General features: G+C 44.0%; 1 protein-coding gene across 1 annotated transcript in view; it reads left to right on the plus strand.

Annotated features, from left to right (window-relative positions):
- LOC136652235 (prostatic acid phosphatase-like) overlaps window positions 1-17929 on the plus strand; it is a 31084-nt gene extending 13155 nt beyond the window's left edge. The window contains exons 7-15 of the mRNA XM_066629162.1: window positions 1151-1250; window positions 1396-1478; window positions 3234-3386; window positions 9483-9581; window positions 12552-12656; window positions 13919-14051; window positions 14540-14622; window positions 16266-16376; window positions 17777-17929. Of these exons, the coding sequence (XP_066485259.1) occupies window positions 1151-1250; window positions 1396-1478; window positions 3234-3386; window positions 9483-9581; window positions 12552-12656; window positions 13919-14051; window positions 14540-14622; window positions 16266-16376; window positions 17777-17929 (1020 nt within the window). The remainder of the gene's footprint in view (window positions 1-1150; window positions 1251-1395; window positions 1479-3233; window positions 3387-9482; window positions 9582-12551; window positions 12657-13918; window positions 14052-14539; window positions 14623-16265; window positions 16377-17776) is intronic.
- Window positions 17930-18402: the final 473 nt, after the last annotated feature.

Raw genomic sequence — 18402 nt, forward strand, 5'->3', positions numbered from 1 at the left:
CAGGGTTTCCCACTTGTTGAGGTCCACTCCTAAGACCTTCAGATCCCTCTTGCAGATGTCCTTGTATCGCAGCTATGGTCTACCTGTAGGGTGCTTTCCTTGCATGAGTTCTCCATAGAGGAGATCCTTTGGGATCCGGCCATCATCCATTCTCACGACATGACCGAAGGAGAAACCAGCACAGGGCAAAGGAGGCAAAGGTGTGTGTGACTTTTGGTTCCCCCATCCCATTCGTGTTGAGACAAATCCGAAGATAAAAAAATCCGAGGAGAAATAGGCTGCACCTGTATATGGTCTTCTGATAACGTCTACCATTATGGGCTGTTTGAACATAACCATGCACACCACTTGTTTACTCACAATCTCCTCAGACCTCAACAGAGTGAGAGAATGGTCCCCACTGGAGAACACTGCTGAGTTCTTTCTGTGATATCTGTGATGTTTCATTCACACATGCAAATCATCATTTGATGTTCCAGTCAGCAAGTAATATACATGTCTGTACATGTCAAATAATGTACGAGTACATGAAGTAATGTACAAATCTACAGATACTTCATGGTTACCAGTGCCTTCTGATTGTCAGGCTGTCTTGTTCCTGGTAAGGGTGTGCAGAAGCCTGTTAAGAAAATTCACCTGTATTGTAGAAACACATCTGGTTTCTTTTGCAATTTTTCAGGTGATTCATCTCTAAAGAAACTCTGAAATTCATTTCAGATTTTCCTCTCTGTGACATTTTAGGGCTGAGCCTAGTTGCTGAACGTTAAAGTGACAGTCACTATTACTTGAAAGATGCTCTTGTGAGATATATGACTACTGTCAGGAATGAGGGTATAAATTGCTGACTCTATAGTAGAAGGCATGACACCCAGATTTATGTCACTCAACAAACACTTCATAAACTTTGTCATACTTTTTCAATCATTCAGCTTATTGCTTTCTTACCTTTCCACAGAAATACTGTACACGTGACTGATCTTTAGCTGCAAAGGGGTGTCTTGTTTGCATGTACATTGAGATATTGTTCATATTTCGTAATAATTATGAATATCTTTTATGCAATAAGGAAAAAATTGCTCTTGGGAGGCTTGTGAAACAAACAGAACAAAGCCAAAGCAATAACGCTGTTTTTATTACATCCTCTTATTAGATTTATCGACATGGTGACAGAAGCCCCATTGAAAACTATCCCAAAGGACTACATAATGAAGGGGAATGGCCACAAGGGTATGGACAACTGACTACGGTAGGTTCGCTTTTTGCCGAAGTGAAAGTATTGGCCAAATAAAAAAGAGGCAAAGCATCTGACCTGTAAGTCACATTTTAAAATTACAACAGAGGATATGATTTCTGATTGCAGCCAGACTCATGCTTGTATTGTTGTCCCACAGTTAGGAATGCAACAACAGTATGAGCTTGGACAGTACATAAGGGAGAGATATGCCGGCTTCCTGAGTCCAGAGTACAAACGAGAGGAGGTGAGTGTGCAAATTTCGAAAAGATTTCCTCAGAAAATGGTTAAGGTGTTTGGTTCATACAATGCCAGTGAAGTCCTCACAGCATCTGAAGCAGCATGTCAAATGTCATCATCCCTTACCCCAAAACTGGTCAACTGCCACTTCTGCTGATCCTGCCTCTTCCTGGATTCAAAGAGGAACTGTTTGACACTCTATCACTCTCCTCTCCTCCACACTTTGAGATCAGTCTATTGCTTCGTTCTCCTCTTCCTTCTCAAAACCAGGGAGCAGGGGGATAAAGAGCAGTGGAATTGGATGAATGGACAGCAACAAACATGCATTCACTCACTAACCCACCTCATGAGGTGTCTGACTTTGAAAACCTCTTAACATTGAATCCTGAGAATTCATATGCCTGAATTTTGTGTCCACCTGACTACATGGGAGAATTCAACAACACATAGGAAAAAGTAGGCAACCACCTTGCAAAAAGATGAAAACGCTCAAATCTGTTCACAGTCTTCTGTAACCCAAAGAGTGCACTGCTGAAATAACTGAGGGGGCTGAAAGTGAGAATGTGTCTGGTGCTCTCAGTACTTGTGACAGGGATTCTGAGATTGGCGGGACAGCAATTAGCCCTTCTCACTCCAGATATTCAACACACATGTACGTACGTATATATTCAACTCAATTTCTCCCCTACTACGAGTACACCTGATGGATGCAAGTCAAAGCTAGGTGATGATGGGCCTGGTCATGTCAAATGAGGGACACATTCATTGCTGTCACATGATGCAATAAGCATTTCTGTCAGGTCTTCACCATAATCACACCACTGAAACTACTAGTTTAGGAAGGTGGGGTTCTCTTTGATTCAGCCTACAAAGAATCTGCTCCCAGTAGCGCTAGTGGTAAGCAGAGGCAGCCTAAGTCCTCCTGGGTAACAAATGCACCCTCCTGTACCTGGTAACATGGTAGCATTCACTTCCCCTGGTGTCTAAATGCATTGAAAGGGAGACATATGGGTGACAGAGGTGGCACAGTTCCTGGGATTCTTCCTTATTATCAGTGGAGGTCTCTGCAAGGAAGTGTTCCTTGAAGGTTGCTTCCTGAGATGGACCAAGAAGACAGTACAGGTTGAGCCTCATTATTCGTGTGGGTTCCGTTCCAAGCACTCCCGTGGATGGTAAAAAACGCACTATAGCAAATCAATTTAAAAAACAAAGTTTCTTTGCTCCAGTGATTTAAAAACAGCCTTGCTGACCTTTGTGATGTAAGATAAGAGTCATTAAGAAGACAATCTGTCATTAAGTCATTAAGTCATTAAGATAAGAGTCATTAAGAATCCATCAATCAGTCATCCTTCAAGTGCTTACAAAGGAGCTTCACTCAGCCCCTCTCTTCACCAATGCAAAGTGATCACCTTTCTTTCAGGTGCTCAGGGGAAAGGGATGGGTCCCCTGGAGAGAGAAGGATTGATGGATTGTCGGCCAGCTGACTTCGTTCTCTCTCTCTCATTAACAAGGCTATTGTTAAAGGACTGTTCAGTTTCTTAAACTGATCTTAAAGGGATGCATTTTTCCCCTTCATCAGGGATCAGCACATTCCTTCTCATTCGCAGTGGCCATTCGTGTTGAGTCAAATCTGTGTATAAAAAATCCATGTATAACAAGACTGGACCTGTATTGAGGACCTTGGCAACCAATGCCCCCTCCTAACAAAGGGATTTCTGGGTCCAAATCCTGGTTAATGACACTTTCTCTCTCTTCCTTTTAGGTTTTGATTGAGAGCACAGAACTTGATCGCACCATTATGAGCGCTCTATCAAATCTTGCAGGTCTCTTCCCCCCTTCTGGTGATCAGATCTGGAATCCCGACATTCACTGGCAGCCCATCCCGGTTCATATTGTGCCAAAAAGATATAATCCCGTGAGTAGTACTAATATGAGCAAATTCTTTTGCCTTTTCCACTGTACTTTAGTAGCTGCAAATGTTTGCAACATTTCTTTTTAAAGGAATCCATTTCCTTGATCAGAGATTTATATGAACCCCAAAGACCCAGTGGCATCACTAGGATTCTAGTCACCTGATGCGGGATGCCAGTGCGTCACTCCCCCATGCAGTGGGCGGAGCAACAACCCAGCTGGTGGGCGTGGTGATGTACCATCTCTCCGCCCCCACTGGTTATTTGGCTGTGCCATTTGATAGAACAAAGATGGAACAGATTCTGCATGAAATTACACATTGATTAATATATAACATGATGGTATTATTCCTCCAAATTATGATTTTAGTGATTTTGGTCAGTAGTGGTGTCACCCCCCCCAGGGTGTCAACTAACTAATACCTTATTGCAGCAGTTCTCAAACTTTTAGCACTGGGACCCACTTTTTAGAATGTCAATCTATCCAAGACCCACCAGAAGTGATGTCATGGTGGAAGTGACATCATCAGGCAAATTAAAATAAATAAGTATAAAGAATTAAAGTAAAACAAATAATTAAATAAGCAGAAGCCAGCCCTGGTCCACCAAGTGAATTTCCTCTATGGCCTGCCTGCAATAACCCCCCCCCCCTCCAAAACCAGTAAGGTTTTCAGCCCTACCCAGTGCCCAGTTCACTTTAAGAACTTCTGTTTCAACCAGATCACTGTCAGGATCCACCTGACTTTGCAAGTCTCAAAAAAGTTCACCTTATCAGCTGAAGCCCATGTTTTGATCCTTCTTAGTTGGGGGGGGGGGGAAGGCTACCTTCTGGAGCACTTGTTTAGCTGCAGGTGCATACGATTAGGACCATTCTAGTAGCCTTGCACTCTCCTTCACCTGATCTTCCACACCAGCAAAGGTACATTTACTTACTCACGAGTAAATGCAACCGTGAGGCTTAATTTTGCTTTCCATAGGGCTCAATACATTCATCTGCTTGGAGGGAGGGACTTCCTTCTCAGGTGTTTTTGGGGGCTGCATTCATTGGATCAGGACCATTCTGGTGTCATTGGAGTCCTCTCAGCCTGCCCTTTCCGACAGACTAAGGTTTACTCATGAGTAAATGCGCGATATGGCTCATTTTCACTTTCTATAGGGATCCATGCATTTTTTGTTCTCCAGTTTTTTGGCCATAATATTTGATAGAAAGGAGATATTTCACTCAGGTTTTTTGCATTGCATTCTGCTGGAAATGCCACATCCAGCAGTATATAATATAATGGGGTTACTCCTAACCACCGTGATTTTAGCATGTCACCCCCCCAGTGTGCATCACCACCCCATGTGCGTCACCTGGTGTGGCCCGCACCCCCCTAGCGACGCCACTGCAAAGACCTCCTGAAATAGGAAGGAGCAAAAGGTCAGTTCTGCCTCCTAATATTTATGGTCTAGACCAGGGGTCGGCAACCTTAAACATTCAAAGAGCCATTTAGACCCATTTTCCAGAGAAAAGAAAACCTTGGGAGCCACAAAACCCTTTTGACATCTAAAATGAAGAAAACACTCCATATATAGTTTTTTTTACCTTTATGCTATGTATAAAAAAAAACTATAGTGTGTTGCATTTTTTTAATCCCACCAGACACCCCTCAAGCACCACTGGTGGTACCACTGGGTATACTGGTGGAGAAACCCAGGAAGGCTGCATGTGCTGATCACGACTTGGTGCCTCAGAAAGCACTGCCTTTGGGCCACCCAGGCACACAGACACCCCTGCCAAGGGCACTCACATGCAGTGGCATAGCTGGAGGAGGGCGCAGCACTCAGCCTGGAGGGGAGGTGGGCGAGCTGTTGCAGGCAGACCTCGAACGTCCCTTCGAGGATCCCGCCCGAAGGGGCTTGAGCGCTCAGCGGGTGCCGGGCTGGAAGGAGAGGAGAGGCTCTTCTCGCCCTTGTCCCCGCAGCTCTCTGCCTCTCTCCTGCTGCCTCTGGCTGCAGCCCGGGTGGGGCAGCATCCCTTGGCCAGTGAAGGGGGCAGCTCTGCTGGACGCGCATCTCTGGTCTGCAGCCTGGTGGAGCGGAGGATGGGGGTCCTGAAGGGAGTCCTGCCGCTGCCCCTCCACCTCCTGGCTCCTCGCACTGCCCGGCGCTGCCCCCGTCACAGGTGATGTAAGTTCCATTGATTACAATGGGATTTACTTCTGAGTAGACAGGCACGGGATTGGGCTCTCACAGCCCAATCCTATATGCACTTTCCTAGGAGTAAGCCCCATTGACTTCAATGGAACTTACTTCTGTGTAGACAGGCATGGGGCTGGGCGCTCGGTTGCTAGCAAACCCACCAGCAGGGGACAGCGACGTCGCAGCCCCCCCCAGAAGAGGCTCCCCCAAGCCCCCCCTTTAGGCTGCCCCACACAGCTCCAACCTGCTGCCCCCCCAACCCTCCGCTACAGCGATCCGCCTGAGGAGGAGAGGCTGGCCGCGATCCGGGCTGCTGGGGTTGCAATCCTATCTGCATTTTCCTGGGAGTAAGTTCCATTGATTACAATGGGACTTACTTCTGAGTAGACAGGCACAGGACTGGGAGTCAGAAGTATGTCCCATTGTAATCAGTGGAACTTACTCCCAGGAAAATGCAGATAGGATTGCAACCCCAGCAGCCCGGATCTCGGCCAGCCTCTCTGCCTCAGGCTGCAATCCTGCACACTTTCCTGGGAGTAGGCCCTTTGGAACACAGTGGGACTTCCTTCTGAGTAGACCCGCACAGGCTGGTGCCCTCCTTCCCCTGAGAGAGAAGTTCTGCTGGGCTGGGCAAGTCCTCGAGGCTCCGTGGCAATCAGCGGAGGAAGGGGGGCTGCCATGGCTGGGGCGGGGAGTGATGAGCCAGGCTCCAGCTGGGCTCTCCGCCCGTCCCTCCCCACCTGCAGTCTCTTCCGTTGGGAGGCGCCTTCTCCTTCGCTGCACGGGCTCTCCGCCTCCACCAAATGGCCGAGCTCCAGGAACAGCGAGTGCCGCCACTTTCACCCGGACTCTAGAGCCGCACAGATGGCTGAAAGAGCCGCTTGCGGCTCTAGAGCCGCAGGTTGCCGACCCCGGGTCTAGCCCTACTATTTCTTGTGCAAAAATATTAGAACATAGCATCTGAGTTTTCCCTGTACTGAGCAAGCAAAGCCCTATCCAGACATCAAAAAGCTGGGTGTAGTGAACTCACATCCAGATGAACAGGAGTGTATAGACTAGCCATGCCTCCCTACCCATAGATGGCTTAATGTAATATGCAATTTTTCCCCAAAGTTTAGAACAGTTTCTTGCTAGTTGATATTCATTTTATCCATGTATTTGACCAAGAATGTAAAAATAATGTGTGACTTTATCATGATTTGGGGGACTGGATAACATTCCTGGCTATTTATTTCCTAGGATGAACCAAGGAGGTTGTCATCAGTCATCATAATGATCAGGAGAGAAAACCAGCTCTTCTGGTTCTGTTGGCAGCTGTTGCAAATTAAACTGGGAAGAGACAAGTTTCCCATAGCAAATTAGGCCATCACTAAGAAATGTGGGCACATTGGTTGTATCATATGATGTTGCTGCTTCCTCCACCTGCCACCCTCCCTTCCACCCTGCATAACAAGGCCCTTACACTGTGCAGTCTAGAGACAGACCAAGAGACGTTTGTTGTCATGTGGTTTTAAAAATCCATTTGGGCAGTGACAAAGGGATAAAGGAGTTCATACCAATCCCCCCCCCCCCCCAGGATGTGAATTCTCTCTTACTTGGTCATAACTGTGGCCCAATGAAACTGATAGGTCTTAACCTCAACTAATGGTTCTCAGTGATGACTAGTTTGATTACTGAAAACCCAATCCTAACCAATTTTCCAGTGCTGGTGTAGTTGTGTCAGTGGGGTGTGTGCTGCATTCTATGATCGAGGGGCAATCACTGGAAATACTTCTTAAGGTATGGGAACATGTGTTCCCTTACCATGGGGCTGCATTTTGGCTACACCGGAGCTGGAAAGTTGGACAGGATTGAGCTCTAGCTTACAGTGCTGATGCAGCCACTATGTAGCCCTGGAGTAAGGGAACAAATCCCCTTACCTTGAGGAGGCTTCTGTGACTGCCCCCTGTTCTGTGACAGAGTGTGCCCTGTTGGCATGGCTGCATCAGCACTGGAAAGTTGGATTGCATTGGGCCCTCAGTTCCCATTAACTTCAGTGAGACTAACAGCATAATGCTGTGCACAATTATTCAGAAGTAAGTCCCACTGTACTCAATAGGCTTATTCCTACCATGCATAGGTTAGTGATGATTAACTTCTACTGGCAGAGTGTGTGTTCTGCTAGCAGGCTAGTTTACATTGGGTTGTAACTTTCTTAGGGCGCAATCCTAACTCACTTTCCAGGACCAACATAAGGGCAATGCAGCTCTAAGGTATGGGAGAAAACATAGCCTTACCTTGAGGAGGCCTCCATGAGTGCCGCCCAACTGCAGGATGCAGCACAAGTCCCATTGGCACAGCTATGCCAGTGCTGGGAAGTTGGTTTGGATTGGGGCCTTAGAATACAACCCAATGATTTGGGATATCAAGAGGATTTTTTTTTTTCCCCAGTCGGGGAGTTGCTAAATGCATCCTGAACTACAAATATATTTTGAACATTATAGTACTTGCACGCATTCTAATTAGTATGGAGGTAACAGTGTAGGATTTTTGTATTCTTCAAACATTTGGCAGCCCAGAACTCCTTGGCTACATGTGAACATTTTAATGAAAAATGCAGGCTTATCTGATCATGAGGTGAATCTGCATAGGCAAAGCATTCCTGTATCTACTTGCACACAGGATATAATGGGCGTTGAGGTCCCTGATAATTTGGAAATTCCCTAAAGGGTTGACCAATGATTACTACTTAATTGATGCTAATTTGGCCATGTATCACTCTAGCACACTGTCCCAACCAGTGGTCTGGGGACCACAGATGGTCTGTGAAACCCTGAGAAGTGGTCCACGAAATATTTTTTAAAAAGATAATCTTTGATCACTTTAAGCATCTCATCAAGTGAGCATTCCCCCACAGACCACCAGAGAGGGTGGAGAGCAGACTATCTGTAGCCGTCAATGAAGTGTCAGCTGTGGCTGTGGGCAGTCCCACCACCTCTGGTAGTCCATGACGGGGAGCACTCGCCTGGGAGATGCTTCCCCACGGACCACCAGGGAGATCAGAGAATGGACATGTGCAAAGCTGGTTAAAAAAGCAGCAACCCAGAAATCTTTTCTATAAATAAATCTAATAAATCTCTAATAAATATTTATTTATTAATTTAATATTTAATAAATTTTATTAATATATATTAAATAAATAAATAATTTAATTGTATTTTTTGTGTGCAGGGGGGTAGTGTGGTCTCCGATAATTCCAATTTTTGCCTCAGTGGTCTGAGAGGTCTTAAAGGTTGGGAACCACTGCTCTAGCATGTTGAAAGAGATCCTGAGCTTCAAAACAAACTCTCAGTGACAGTTGTAGGCAGATGATACCTCGTCCTATGACAAAAAGAACAAGCTCACAGTCTATGGGAAATGTGACCCTGAACACAATTTTGGAAGGGTATGGTCCTGTTCCTCCTCCAATGTTTTGACTGGAGATCAAGTTCAACATGTATAAATACTCTGCAAAACATTGGCAAAAATCCATGACTGTGATGCAACATTTATGTCTTGATTTGGCATGGAATGCCCTTCCAGCATTTTTCACAAATGTGATATAATCACCTGTCAGCTGCATAGGATGTAGTTGTTCCACTAGGGTACTGGCAAATTTGTTCTCATTTCAGGCATTGAACCTCTCTATTTTAGATTCTGGCCTTGTTTCAAGCTCAATAAATACCTTCCTTCTAATTACATATTTATCACATTTATATCTTGCTTTTCCTCCACACTGGCACTCAAGGTGATATAAGCAGGGTTCCCATGAAGTCTTCTGAGCTGGCACCAATGACCTGGGTTACTGTGGCAGGGTCCTCAAACTTAAACTAGTTCCAAAACCCTGGCTGAGAAGCATGAATGGAGACAGCAAACACTTACTGATACCATTTTCTTTTCAGAAATTACGTTTTCCCATTTTTGATTGTCCACTTTATCTGGAGCTTTTGAGGGAAACGATGGCATCAAATGAATTCCAGGCCAGAATTCAACCATATGAGGTAATTAAAAAAAACAACAAAACTACTCTTTATATCTTTCAGATATTCACATGGAAACCAGTTTTTCAAAAGCTTCCAACACACACACACACACACACACACACACACACAGAGAGAGAGAGAGAGAGAGAGAGAGAGAGAGAGAGAGAGAGAGAACTTGCTGAAAGTTTTTCTTACAAAAAAAGAAAAAGAAGAAAAGAATGCCACACTATAGTGTTGCAGTTGAGCAAGGATAAAGGCAGACACCAGGAGGTCAAGGAAAACAAGCTTTTATTCTTAGCAGCCTGCTGGTCACAGAGGAATAGCTTCCAAAGTCTGTGACACCCAATTTCTTGGGGCTTTGGGTTGATATACTGAACAAATCTTCATTCTAAAGCACCAGTCACATTTCTGATTGGCAAACAGCATATCGTGTGAAGCTTTGTCCCTGCCTACATATCCCACTACTCAATTTCTGCGCTGCATGCTCTACCTTATGTGGCATTTAAGAAAGCTGTGGAAAATTACTAAGTGCAAAAGTTTCATCTCTCCCTCCTTGTGTTGGCTAATAGGATGCTTGCAAAAGTCTCTTTTCTCTTCCAACCGCCTGTCTGTAGCGGTTAACCTAGCAGTTTCCTGTTTTCTTTTTAACTGCAAAAGTTTGGCAAAACGACTCCTTGCGATCAAAGCTTGTGCCTGCAACACCACTTCCTCTTTAACACAGACACGGGTATTTTCAAGCATTCAGCTGAACCAAGCAACCAAGTACAAGGGCCTACTTTAGCCAAGCACTCTGTACATGCTCAGAACACGCTCAAATAACTCTGCTCGTGTACAAAATCCCAGAAATTTCTACTAGGCTCTTCTCACAATAGGATATGGTCTACTTATGGTGTTCAGTTGGGTTTGTTACATTTCCCATCATGTAAACTAGTGCTCCCTTCCCAGATTGCCTAGGATCAGCTCCACAGGATTAGGCCTCATCCTGTGCAGTTTCAGCTTAGCAAGTGAGTGTAGTGAGAATTTCTCAGACTGTGGGTTGGGACAGAGTGTGGGTTTCTCAGAGTGTGTGTAGGAATGCAGCTTACGATTGTGTAATGTTGTCCTGCTTGATGATGTCACTTCCAGTGGGTCCTGAACAGATTCTCATTCTAAAAAGTGGGTCCCAGTGCTAAATGTGTGAGCAGCACTGCTTTAGGTAATTCAACTCACTCAATAGCTCTCAGTATCTCTCCTAGATGACTCCCAACTCCTTTCTCCTCCATTTCCTGATATTTTTCTGAAAGGTAGGTAGTTGCCCTTCTATACACTCCAGAACTACAAAATTCCTCCTCTTTTCTGTAGCTTCTTCAAAGGGAAAGTCAAATAAAATGGCCGTTCTGGCCTTTTTTCTAACTCAGTGATTCTCACACATTTAGCATTGGGACCCACTTTTTAGAACGAGAATCTGTTGGGACCCACCGGAAGTGATGTCATGACCAGACGTGACATCATCAAGCAGGAAAATTTTAATAATCCTAGGCTGAAATCCCACCCACAATCCTACCCAGGAGTAAGTCCCATTGACTATCATTGTTAAAAGAATATACATTGGTAGCTTGTTCAAAGTACAGGTCTGTAACATTTTCCCAAATGCAGTCACATACCATGGGAGCAGCAAGTCTAATATATTAAAAATAAAATATTGAAATGAATGGGGACCCATCTGAAATTGGCTCATGACCCACCTAGTGGGTCCTGACCCACAGTTTGAGAAACACTGTTTTAACTTAAATGGTTTTGGAGAGAAACCTATAGTTTGATTTTTGACTTCTACCGTGTATTTTCTATCACATAGAAAAGGGAAAAAATTGTTTCACCTTCTACTCTTATTATGATCAATTGAATTAAAATCACAGAACCTTAGCAAAGAACCACAGGAGACAACATCCTTAACAGCCCAGTCCTAACTGGCTGTTACATTGCTGGACAGCAGTCATAAATTAACAGTGCCAGAGAGCACGACCTCACCACAGCCAGCTACATGTGGTGGTGGACATTACTTTTAAGCTATAGTAAAGCTTTCAGAGCAGCCTAGTATTCCCACCCCACCCCACCCACCCACCCCCCGTTTTAACTATGGTGCATGTGTATTTGCAGCTTTACTGTTAGACAACTAGGTGTCGACACATTGCAATTAGATGCATGCAGCATGCAGCCTATGAAAAGGACTCAATGGCAGGTGACTACTACCCTGCGTCAAGGTGTGCAGGATTACAGAGTACTGATGATGTATCTTTGTATCGTACTTGCACTTGAGAATGAAAGTTGAGGTAGTGTCCTGGCTCAAAGACTGTCCATCAAGACTTCACTTCAAAGTCAACTGAAATTTGCCTCGGCAAATATTCTCAATAATAATAATAATAATAATAATAATAATAATAATAATAATAATAATAATAATAGTAGTAGTAGTAGTAGTAGTAGTAGTAGTAGTAGTAGAGGTATTTATATACCGCCTTTTCTTGGTCATCAGATTTCTCCTCAGACTTTATTTCAAGGCGGTTTACATAGGCAGGCTATACTAAATCCCAATAGGGATTTTTACAATTGAAGAAGGTTCTGTTTTTCAAGAACCACAACATTTCAGATGGATCTTTTATGATCTGGTATCACATTCTGGCCTCCATTTTCCTCCCACACAGGCTGACAGTGGCCAAAGAGCAGGTGGAATAACTCGGCTATGCTTGTCAGCTACTTCAAGGTCTCGCTGTTCACGGTGCCGGTGGCCTCGAACTGGCGACCTTCGGATGTTATCTTCAGGCAAACAGAGGCTCTACCCTCTAGACCAGACCTCCAGCCTGAGCATCTCACCTGAAATGCAGGGGGATACTTATTTACTTTCTAGGGTGAATGGAGGATTCCATCAAAGCAATAATTGTGAAACACTTTGCACACTCAGAAAGCACTATGCAGTTATTAACTATTATTATGTTTGTTACTTAATTTCAGGAATTTTTAAAACAAATAGCTTTGTTTTCTGGATACGATCTCAACACTCTCAGATCTTTGGACAATTTCAAACTCTGGCATGTACAAGATTCTTTGTTCTGTGAGGTATTTGTCTCCTTTTTCAGAAACATCCTTTAATATTGTAATATTTTACTAGATAGAACAAAATGGCAGTCTAGATGTCTGCTCAGTTGTTTCATTTTCCATAGTTCCTTGGTAAACCAAGAAGCAGCTCTGGCTTTATAACGGGGTTAGTGGTGTAGTGAAGGGGGTGCATGGGGCAACAAGCTTTAGCGAGGCAACAAGCTGAGCTTGACACTAGTGGCCAAAATTGTGAAAACCTTGATATGTACAAATAATAGCATCATACTATATATCAGTGGAAAGGTAATTTAATGCAGAATGCATTGAAACAAACCACACTGGAATATCTATATTCTATCAAAACTATGGCCAATTAACTAGAAAATGAAAACACAACTGTCTTCTGGAACAAAAAGTGGAATTCTTTAACTCAAAACTGACCTATGAGACTGATTGTTCTGAGAGCCAATGAGATGTTGTTATGATACAGCATGGAACCAATAAGGTGTTAATATGAATCAGCTCTCCTTTCCATGTATCATAATACAGTTACCCTGCTAATGGGGTAAAGAGGCACTTTTTCAAGTGGTGATCCTCTTATATAGCAGGGGGAGAATAACCATCCCTCTTCACCCCAGCACAGTGTCTCTAAACAACAAGAGTTTTTATTTATTTACTTAATTAATTACATTTGATTTTGTCATGGAGGGGAGGCTGCAAAATCTTCTTTGACCCCAGGTAGCAGGTAGGTGCCGTAGCTATGCCACTGGCTGGGGAGAGGCAGTAGAGCACATGGGTGGAGAGCTGTGGGCAGCGGAGGTGGGGTTTCCCCTGATTTTCACTTTTTTAAAAGCCTGGGCGTGACGTTGCTTCCGGTTGTGACATCACTTCCAGGGCATCATTTTGAGCTTGGCACTGGGCTACATGATCATTAGCTATAACACTGAGGGGTAGAGAATGTACAAGAGCAATCTGATCAACAGCTCTAGCAATTTTCCCATTTGATAGCAGATCAAACTGCATGATCTGGGCCTGCAGTAGATAGACCGGGCTGTTAATGATTGGATTTATTGTACACCATGTTGGACTGTGGGAAACTGGGGGCTACTTATGTTAAATTAACAAAGGGGCTTCTTTTAGGCTCTGAGAACCAGAGGCTGAACTGTGACACCTGCTAGGAAAAGCCTGGAAAGCTTTATTGGTAAAGCAATAAAAGCAATGACTGGAGAAAAAGGGAACTAAACAAGCTGCAAAATGATAAAAATGCATTCTTGTCTTTGCAGTCGGTTCACAATTTCACACTACCTGAATGGGCTACCGAAGATGTGAGAGCTAAGCTAGCCGATCTGACTATGTTGTCCTTGTCCTCGCTATTTGGCATCTACAAAAGAGTAGAGAAGGCACGGCTGCAAGGAGGTAACCAAGAAGCACTCACTGAAGCATGGTGATAGCTGATGTATCTTTCTCTACAGCTGAAACATGGCCACAAAGGAGTTGGGCTGAAAGACGTCATTGGCTTAATTGGTATATTAATCTACAAAAGCTTTTGCTGACTAATCAGTGGAGGCCAATTTTAATCAACGAGGGGGGAATTTTAATTGCTAGAGCTGTGACTTACAGGATCACACATTTATTTTGGGAGGCTGTTTCAGTTCTGTTGTGTTCTGCTGTAGATGTCAGAATTACAGCTCATCTTTAGGACTCAAAGATTCCTGACACAACCTCAGATGCTAAACTATGCTATTCTTTATAAAACCTGAGAGTCTAATGTATTACCACCTAAGCTTAAATTGCTTTTATTCTCCTTGTAATATTGTTTGAGTACCTTGGGATAATTTGCTACCATCTTTCCCATAATAACTGTAATTTTGCCAGCATTCATTCTCTTTCCCACTTTTGTTCAGGGCTCCTTGTGAAATCTATTGTAGAGACTCTCTTCAATGCAGCTCAGTATCCAGAGACAAGAAAAATGCTCGTGTATTCGGCAGTGGGTATCTTTCTTTTAACAACTTTGGTTGCAGGTCTTTGGTCACTGGGATTGAAACAAATGATATCCATGCAGGGTTGCAGCTTTGATCAAGGTTGCCTTTAAATGTAAAAGGCTGGGATTCCATTTCATCTCTAGTATTGATGAGAATGTATTTAGGCAAATTCACCTGTAGACATTGTAAAGTCACCATGAGAATGAAGCAGCAGAAGCTGAAACATTTCCTAGTTTTTTTTAATGTTACACGAGCCTTACATGCAAATCACTACAATCTACTTTTATATTGTAAGAGTTGGTTATTAGGGTGGGGAGTGCAAACATATCTTCTTTATTATCTTTGAATCCTTCCTCCAAGGAGCTCTGAGTAGTGTTTTGGCTTAGCAACAGGCTTGTGAGATAAGCCACATTCTACATGCACACATAAGAGAACAAGTGTTGTGTAGTGGTTAACAGCGGCTGCCCAAAGTGTGTAGGATGTGGTGGCAGCCATTTTCAGCACTGCTGCAGCCCCACGCCCTGGGCAGCTCAGGATTGGGCACCAACCATCCAATCTGAGTAGGCCTGTTAGGGACCAGGCAGTGTCACATGTAAGTGTTTTACTTACTTCTCCATTGCTGCCTGGTCACCTGTCACCCCTTAACATGCAGCAGAGTCTGAATGGCCACTGCAAGCTCTGGCCATTCTAGGATTGGATTGGGCTGTGAGTTGTGAATCAGGACATCTGGTTCAAATCTTGTCTCTGCTATAAATTCATTAAATGACCTTAAGCAAGCAGGGATAATAAAACTCACCTTATGGAGTTGTTGTAAGGACAATGTCAAAGCACTTAAGACCCTGCCATATATAGGCAAGACTTGGAATGATCAAAAAAAGAACCAGAATACTTTCCGCCTCTGGCATTCCTGTTTTATTTCCCCACCAGGTGCAGGAAGAAGGAAGTGTATGGTAGCTTGTAGGCATCTGACCCTTCCTTCCCCTTGGAGAATGCAGATATGTTTTTTAAAAAAAAGATATGTTAAAAAAAAGAAAAAAAGAAAAAAAGAAATAGAATGGCAATAAGGAAATTTGGCTGGAATGGATTGGGGCTAACCATACAATTTTGGATCTATAGTGTCATTTTTGTCATCTATAGCGTCATTTTAGTATGCCATTAACAATCCTGGCTGCTCTGGCCAGAAGAGTCAATGTTAAGACTCCCGTTTTCTGCTCCTGTCCTCCACTTAGGTGACTGTATCCTCATTATCCCTTTGGGAGGATAATCATAAAAAGAGTGAAACATTTTCATACTAAACAGGGTTTCTCCCCTTTGAGCCCCATTGACTATCATTGTTAAAAGTGTATACAGAGTAGCTTGTTCAAAGTATGAATATGTAACATTTCCCCAAATGCAGTCACATACATGGTAGCATCAAGTCTAATACATTAAAAATAAAATACACACTGAAATGTATGGGGACCCACTTGAAATTGGCTAGTGACCCAGCTAGTGAGTCCAGACCCACAGTCTGAGAAATACTGCTCAAGTGTACTAAAGAACATTCTGCCTCAGTCAATTAAACATGCTTAGAGTTAGCAATATGTCAAATGCCTGTCTTGCAGAAGTCGGCCCCAACTCAGAATGGTGTATTATTATTTTTTTGCAGCATGACACCACACTTGGTGCCCTCCAGATAGCGCTCAACATCTACAATGAAAGACTGCCCCCATATGCAGCTTGCCAGATATTTGAATTGTATAAAGAAGATAATGGGCAAGTATTAGATTGCATTGTCAGCAAGCAGCATTCCTGTCACTGAAAACCAGTAGTAATTCATTGCATTATTTCAAGGAGAAAAGCATCTTCTGCAAGAGATACACATATACAACTGTGCATAATGTAGCAATAAGGAAAGCCATTAAGGCAGGGCTTTTCAAACTCGGGCATCACGACACCCCAGCCTGTGAGCCCTGGCCTCTGCCCCCTTAAGGAGCAGGGGCAACCTGGAGGCAGGGAGGAGGCAGAGGTGCGATCCCCAGGAGTGCACTGCCCAGGGGGGCTGCAGGGGCTTGGGTGCACTTGGGTGCACTCCCCAGGTCGCGCCGGGCTCCCTGTAGCCTGGGGAGGCTGCAGGAGGCTTGGGTAAGTGCACCCAAGCCCCTGCAGCCCCCCTGGGCGGCACAATCCTGGGGATCGCGCTGCTGCCTCCTCCCTGCCTCCAGGTTGCCCCCCCCCACCCACACAAGTACTTAGTGGCTCACTAAGGGGAGTGGCTCAGAGAGTTTGAGAACCACTGCATTAAGGCACCAGTTCTGTGCACTTGTACCTGGGAGTAAGTTGCACTGAAGACAGTAGGACTTACTTCTTAGTACACATGCATTGAATTGAGTTTAAGTTTCCAGCCTTATGCAGGGGTATCACATACTAAGGGCACAATCCTAACCAGGTCTTCTCAGAAGTAAGTCCTATTTGTTCTGTGTGTGTGTGTGTGTGTGTGTGTGTGTGTGTGTGTGTGAGAGAGAGAGAGAGAGAGAGAGAGAGAGAGAGAGAGAGAGAGAGAGAGAGAGAGCAAGAGCCATAAAGTCACCCAGGGAACTTCATAGCTGAACAATTGCAGTTTGGATTGGGCTGTTAAAGTGTTGTAAGCATTATGTCAGGATGGGGCATGTTAAATACTTTGCCCACTCAAAAAGCACCATAGAAATATAAAGCGTTAGGAGTTGTTCTAGAACAATAGTTTTCAAACTTTTCAGGCCTTGACACTCCTAAAAGGAGTCTTGTGGAGCCCCACTGACACATGTGCAGAGTCTCCAGGAGTCCCAGAACACTGGTGCATGTGCAGATTGGTGCAGCACCAGGCCCAATGCTGAAAACTGGTGAAGAGCTGGAACTGGAGGGGAATAAGAAAGGAGAGCCATAAATGGGCAAGGTGGGAGGGATGGACTAGCAAACTGGGCAGGGAACGGATGGTGGCCACTTATGCTCATGGAGCCCCTGAAGGGGTCTTGAGCAGCCCCAGTACCTCTAGGAGCACAATCTGAGAAACGCTGTCCTAGAATAAATGTTGCTCTCAAGTCCTTTAGATTTTAATATTGCATTTCTAAAAAGCAATCCTCAAATATGTTCATCTAAATTTTCTCTTTGTTTCCTCTGTTTTTGTTTTTGCAAATTAGAGAGCACACTATTGAAATGCATTTCCGGAATGACACTTCAAAAGAGCCCTATAGACAAACTCTGCCAGGCTGCTCATCTGCTTGTCCAGTATTGAAATTTGCAGAATTGGTTCAACCTATCATAACATTTGACTGGAGAAAGGAATGTGTAATGTAGAAGGCATAGATAGCCACTATAAAAGACAATAGAAAGCTGCAAAATATCTAAGGTGATGCTATCATATAGTCAAATCTGACTGGTTATTTTGCATTGTTACGTCATCCTATGTACCCCAATCCTTGATTTGTTAGCGATTGCCCATGTGATCAACCCAGGAAGAAAATGCAGTAACTGCAAGCAAAAACAAAACAGCACTGCAACAGCAACCAGAACTGAAGAAAAGAAACAATACCAACAATCAGAAACAAAAATGTTAAACATACATGACCGGCACTGAGCAAGGGGTCAGACTGGAGGACCTCCAAGGTCCCTTCCATCTCTAATATTCTATGATTCTATTATTCTCTTAAAAAATTTTCAGGAACCACTACCTCTGCCCAAGTAGTACTTTTATGTTTATAGCCTCTGTAAGTTTAAATGCAACTTTCGCAAATGTGCCATTGAAATGAATAATGTATGCTTAGAAGGTG

Source organism: Tiliqua scincoides, chromosome 5 (assembly GCF_035046505.1).
Source record: "Tiliqua scincoides isolate rTilSci1 chromosome 5, rTilSci1.hap2, whole genome shotgun sequence".
In the NCBI taxonomy this organism is placed as follows: Eukaryota; Metazoa; Chordata; class Lepidosauria; order Squamata; family Scincidae; genus Tiliqua; species Tiliqua scincoides.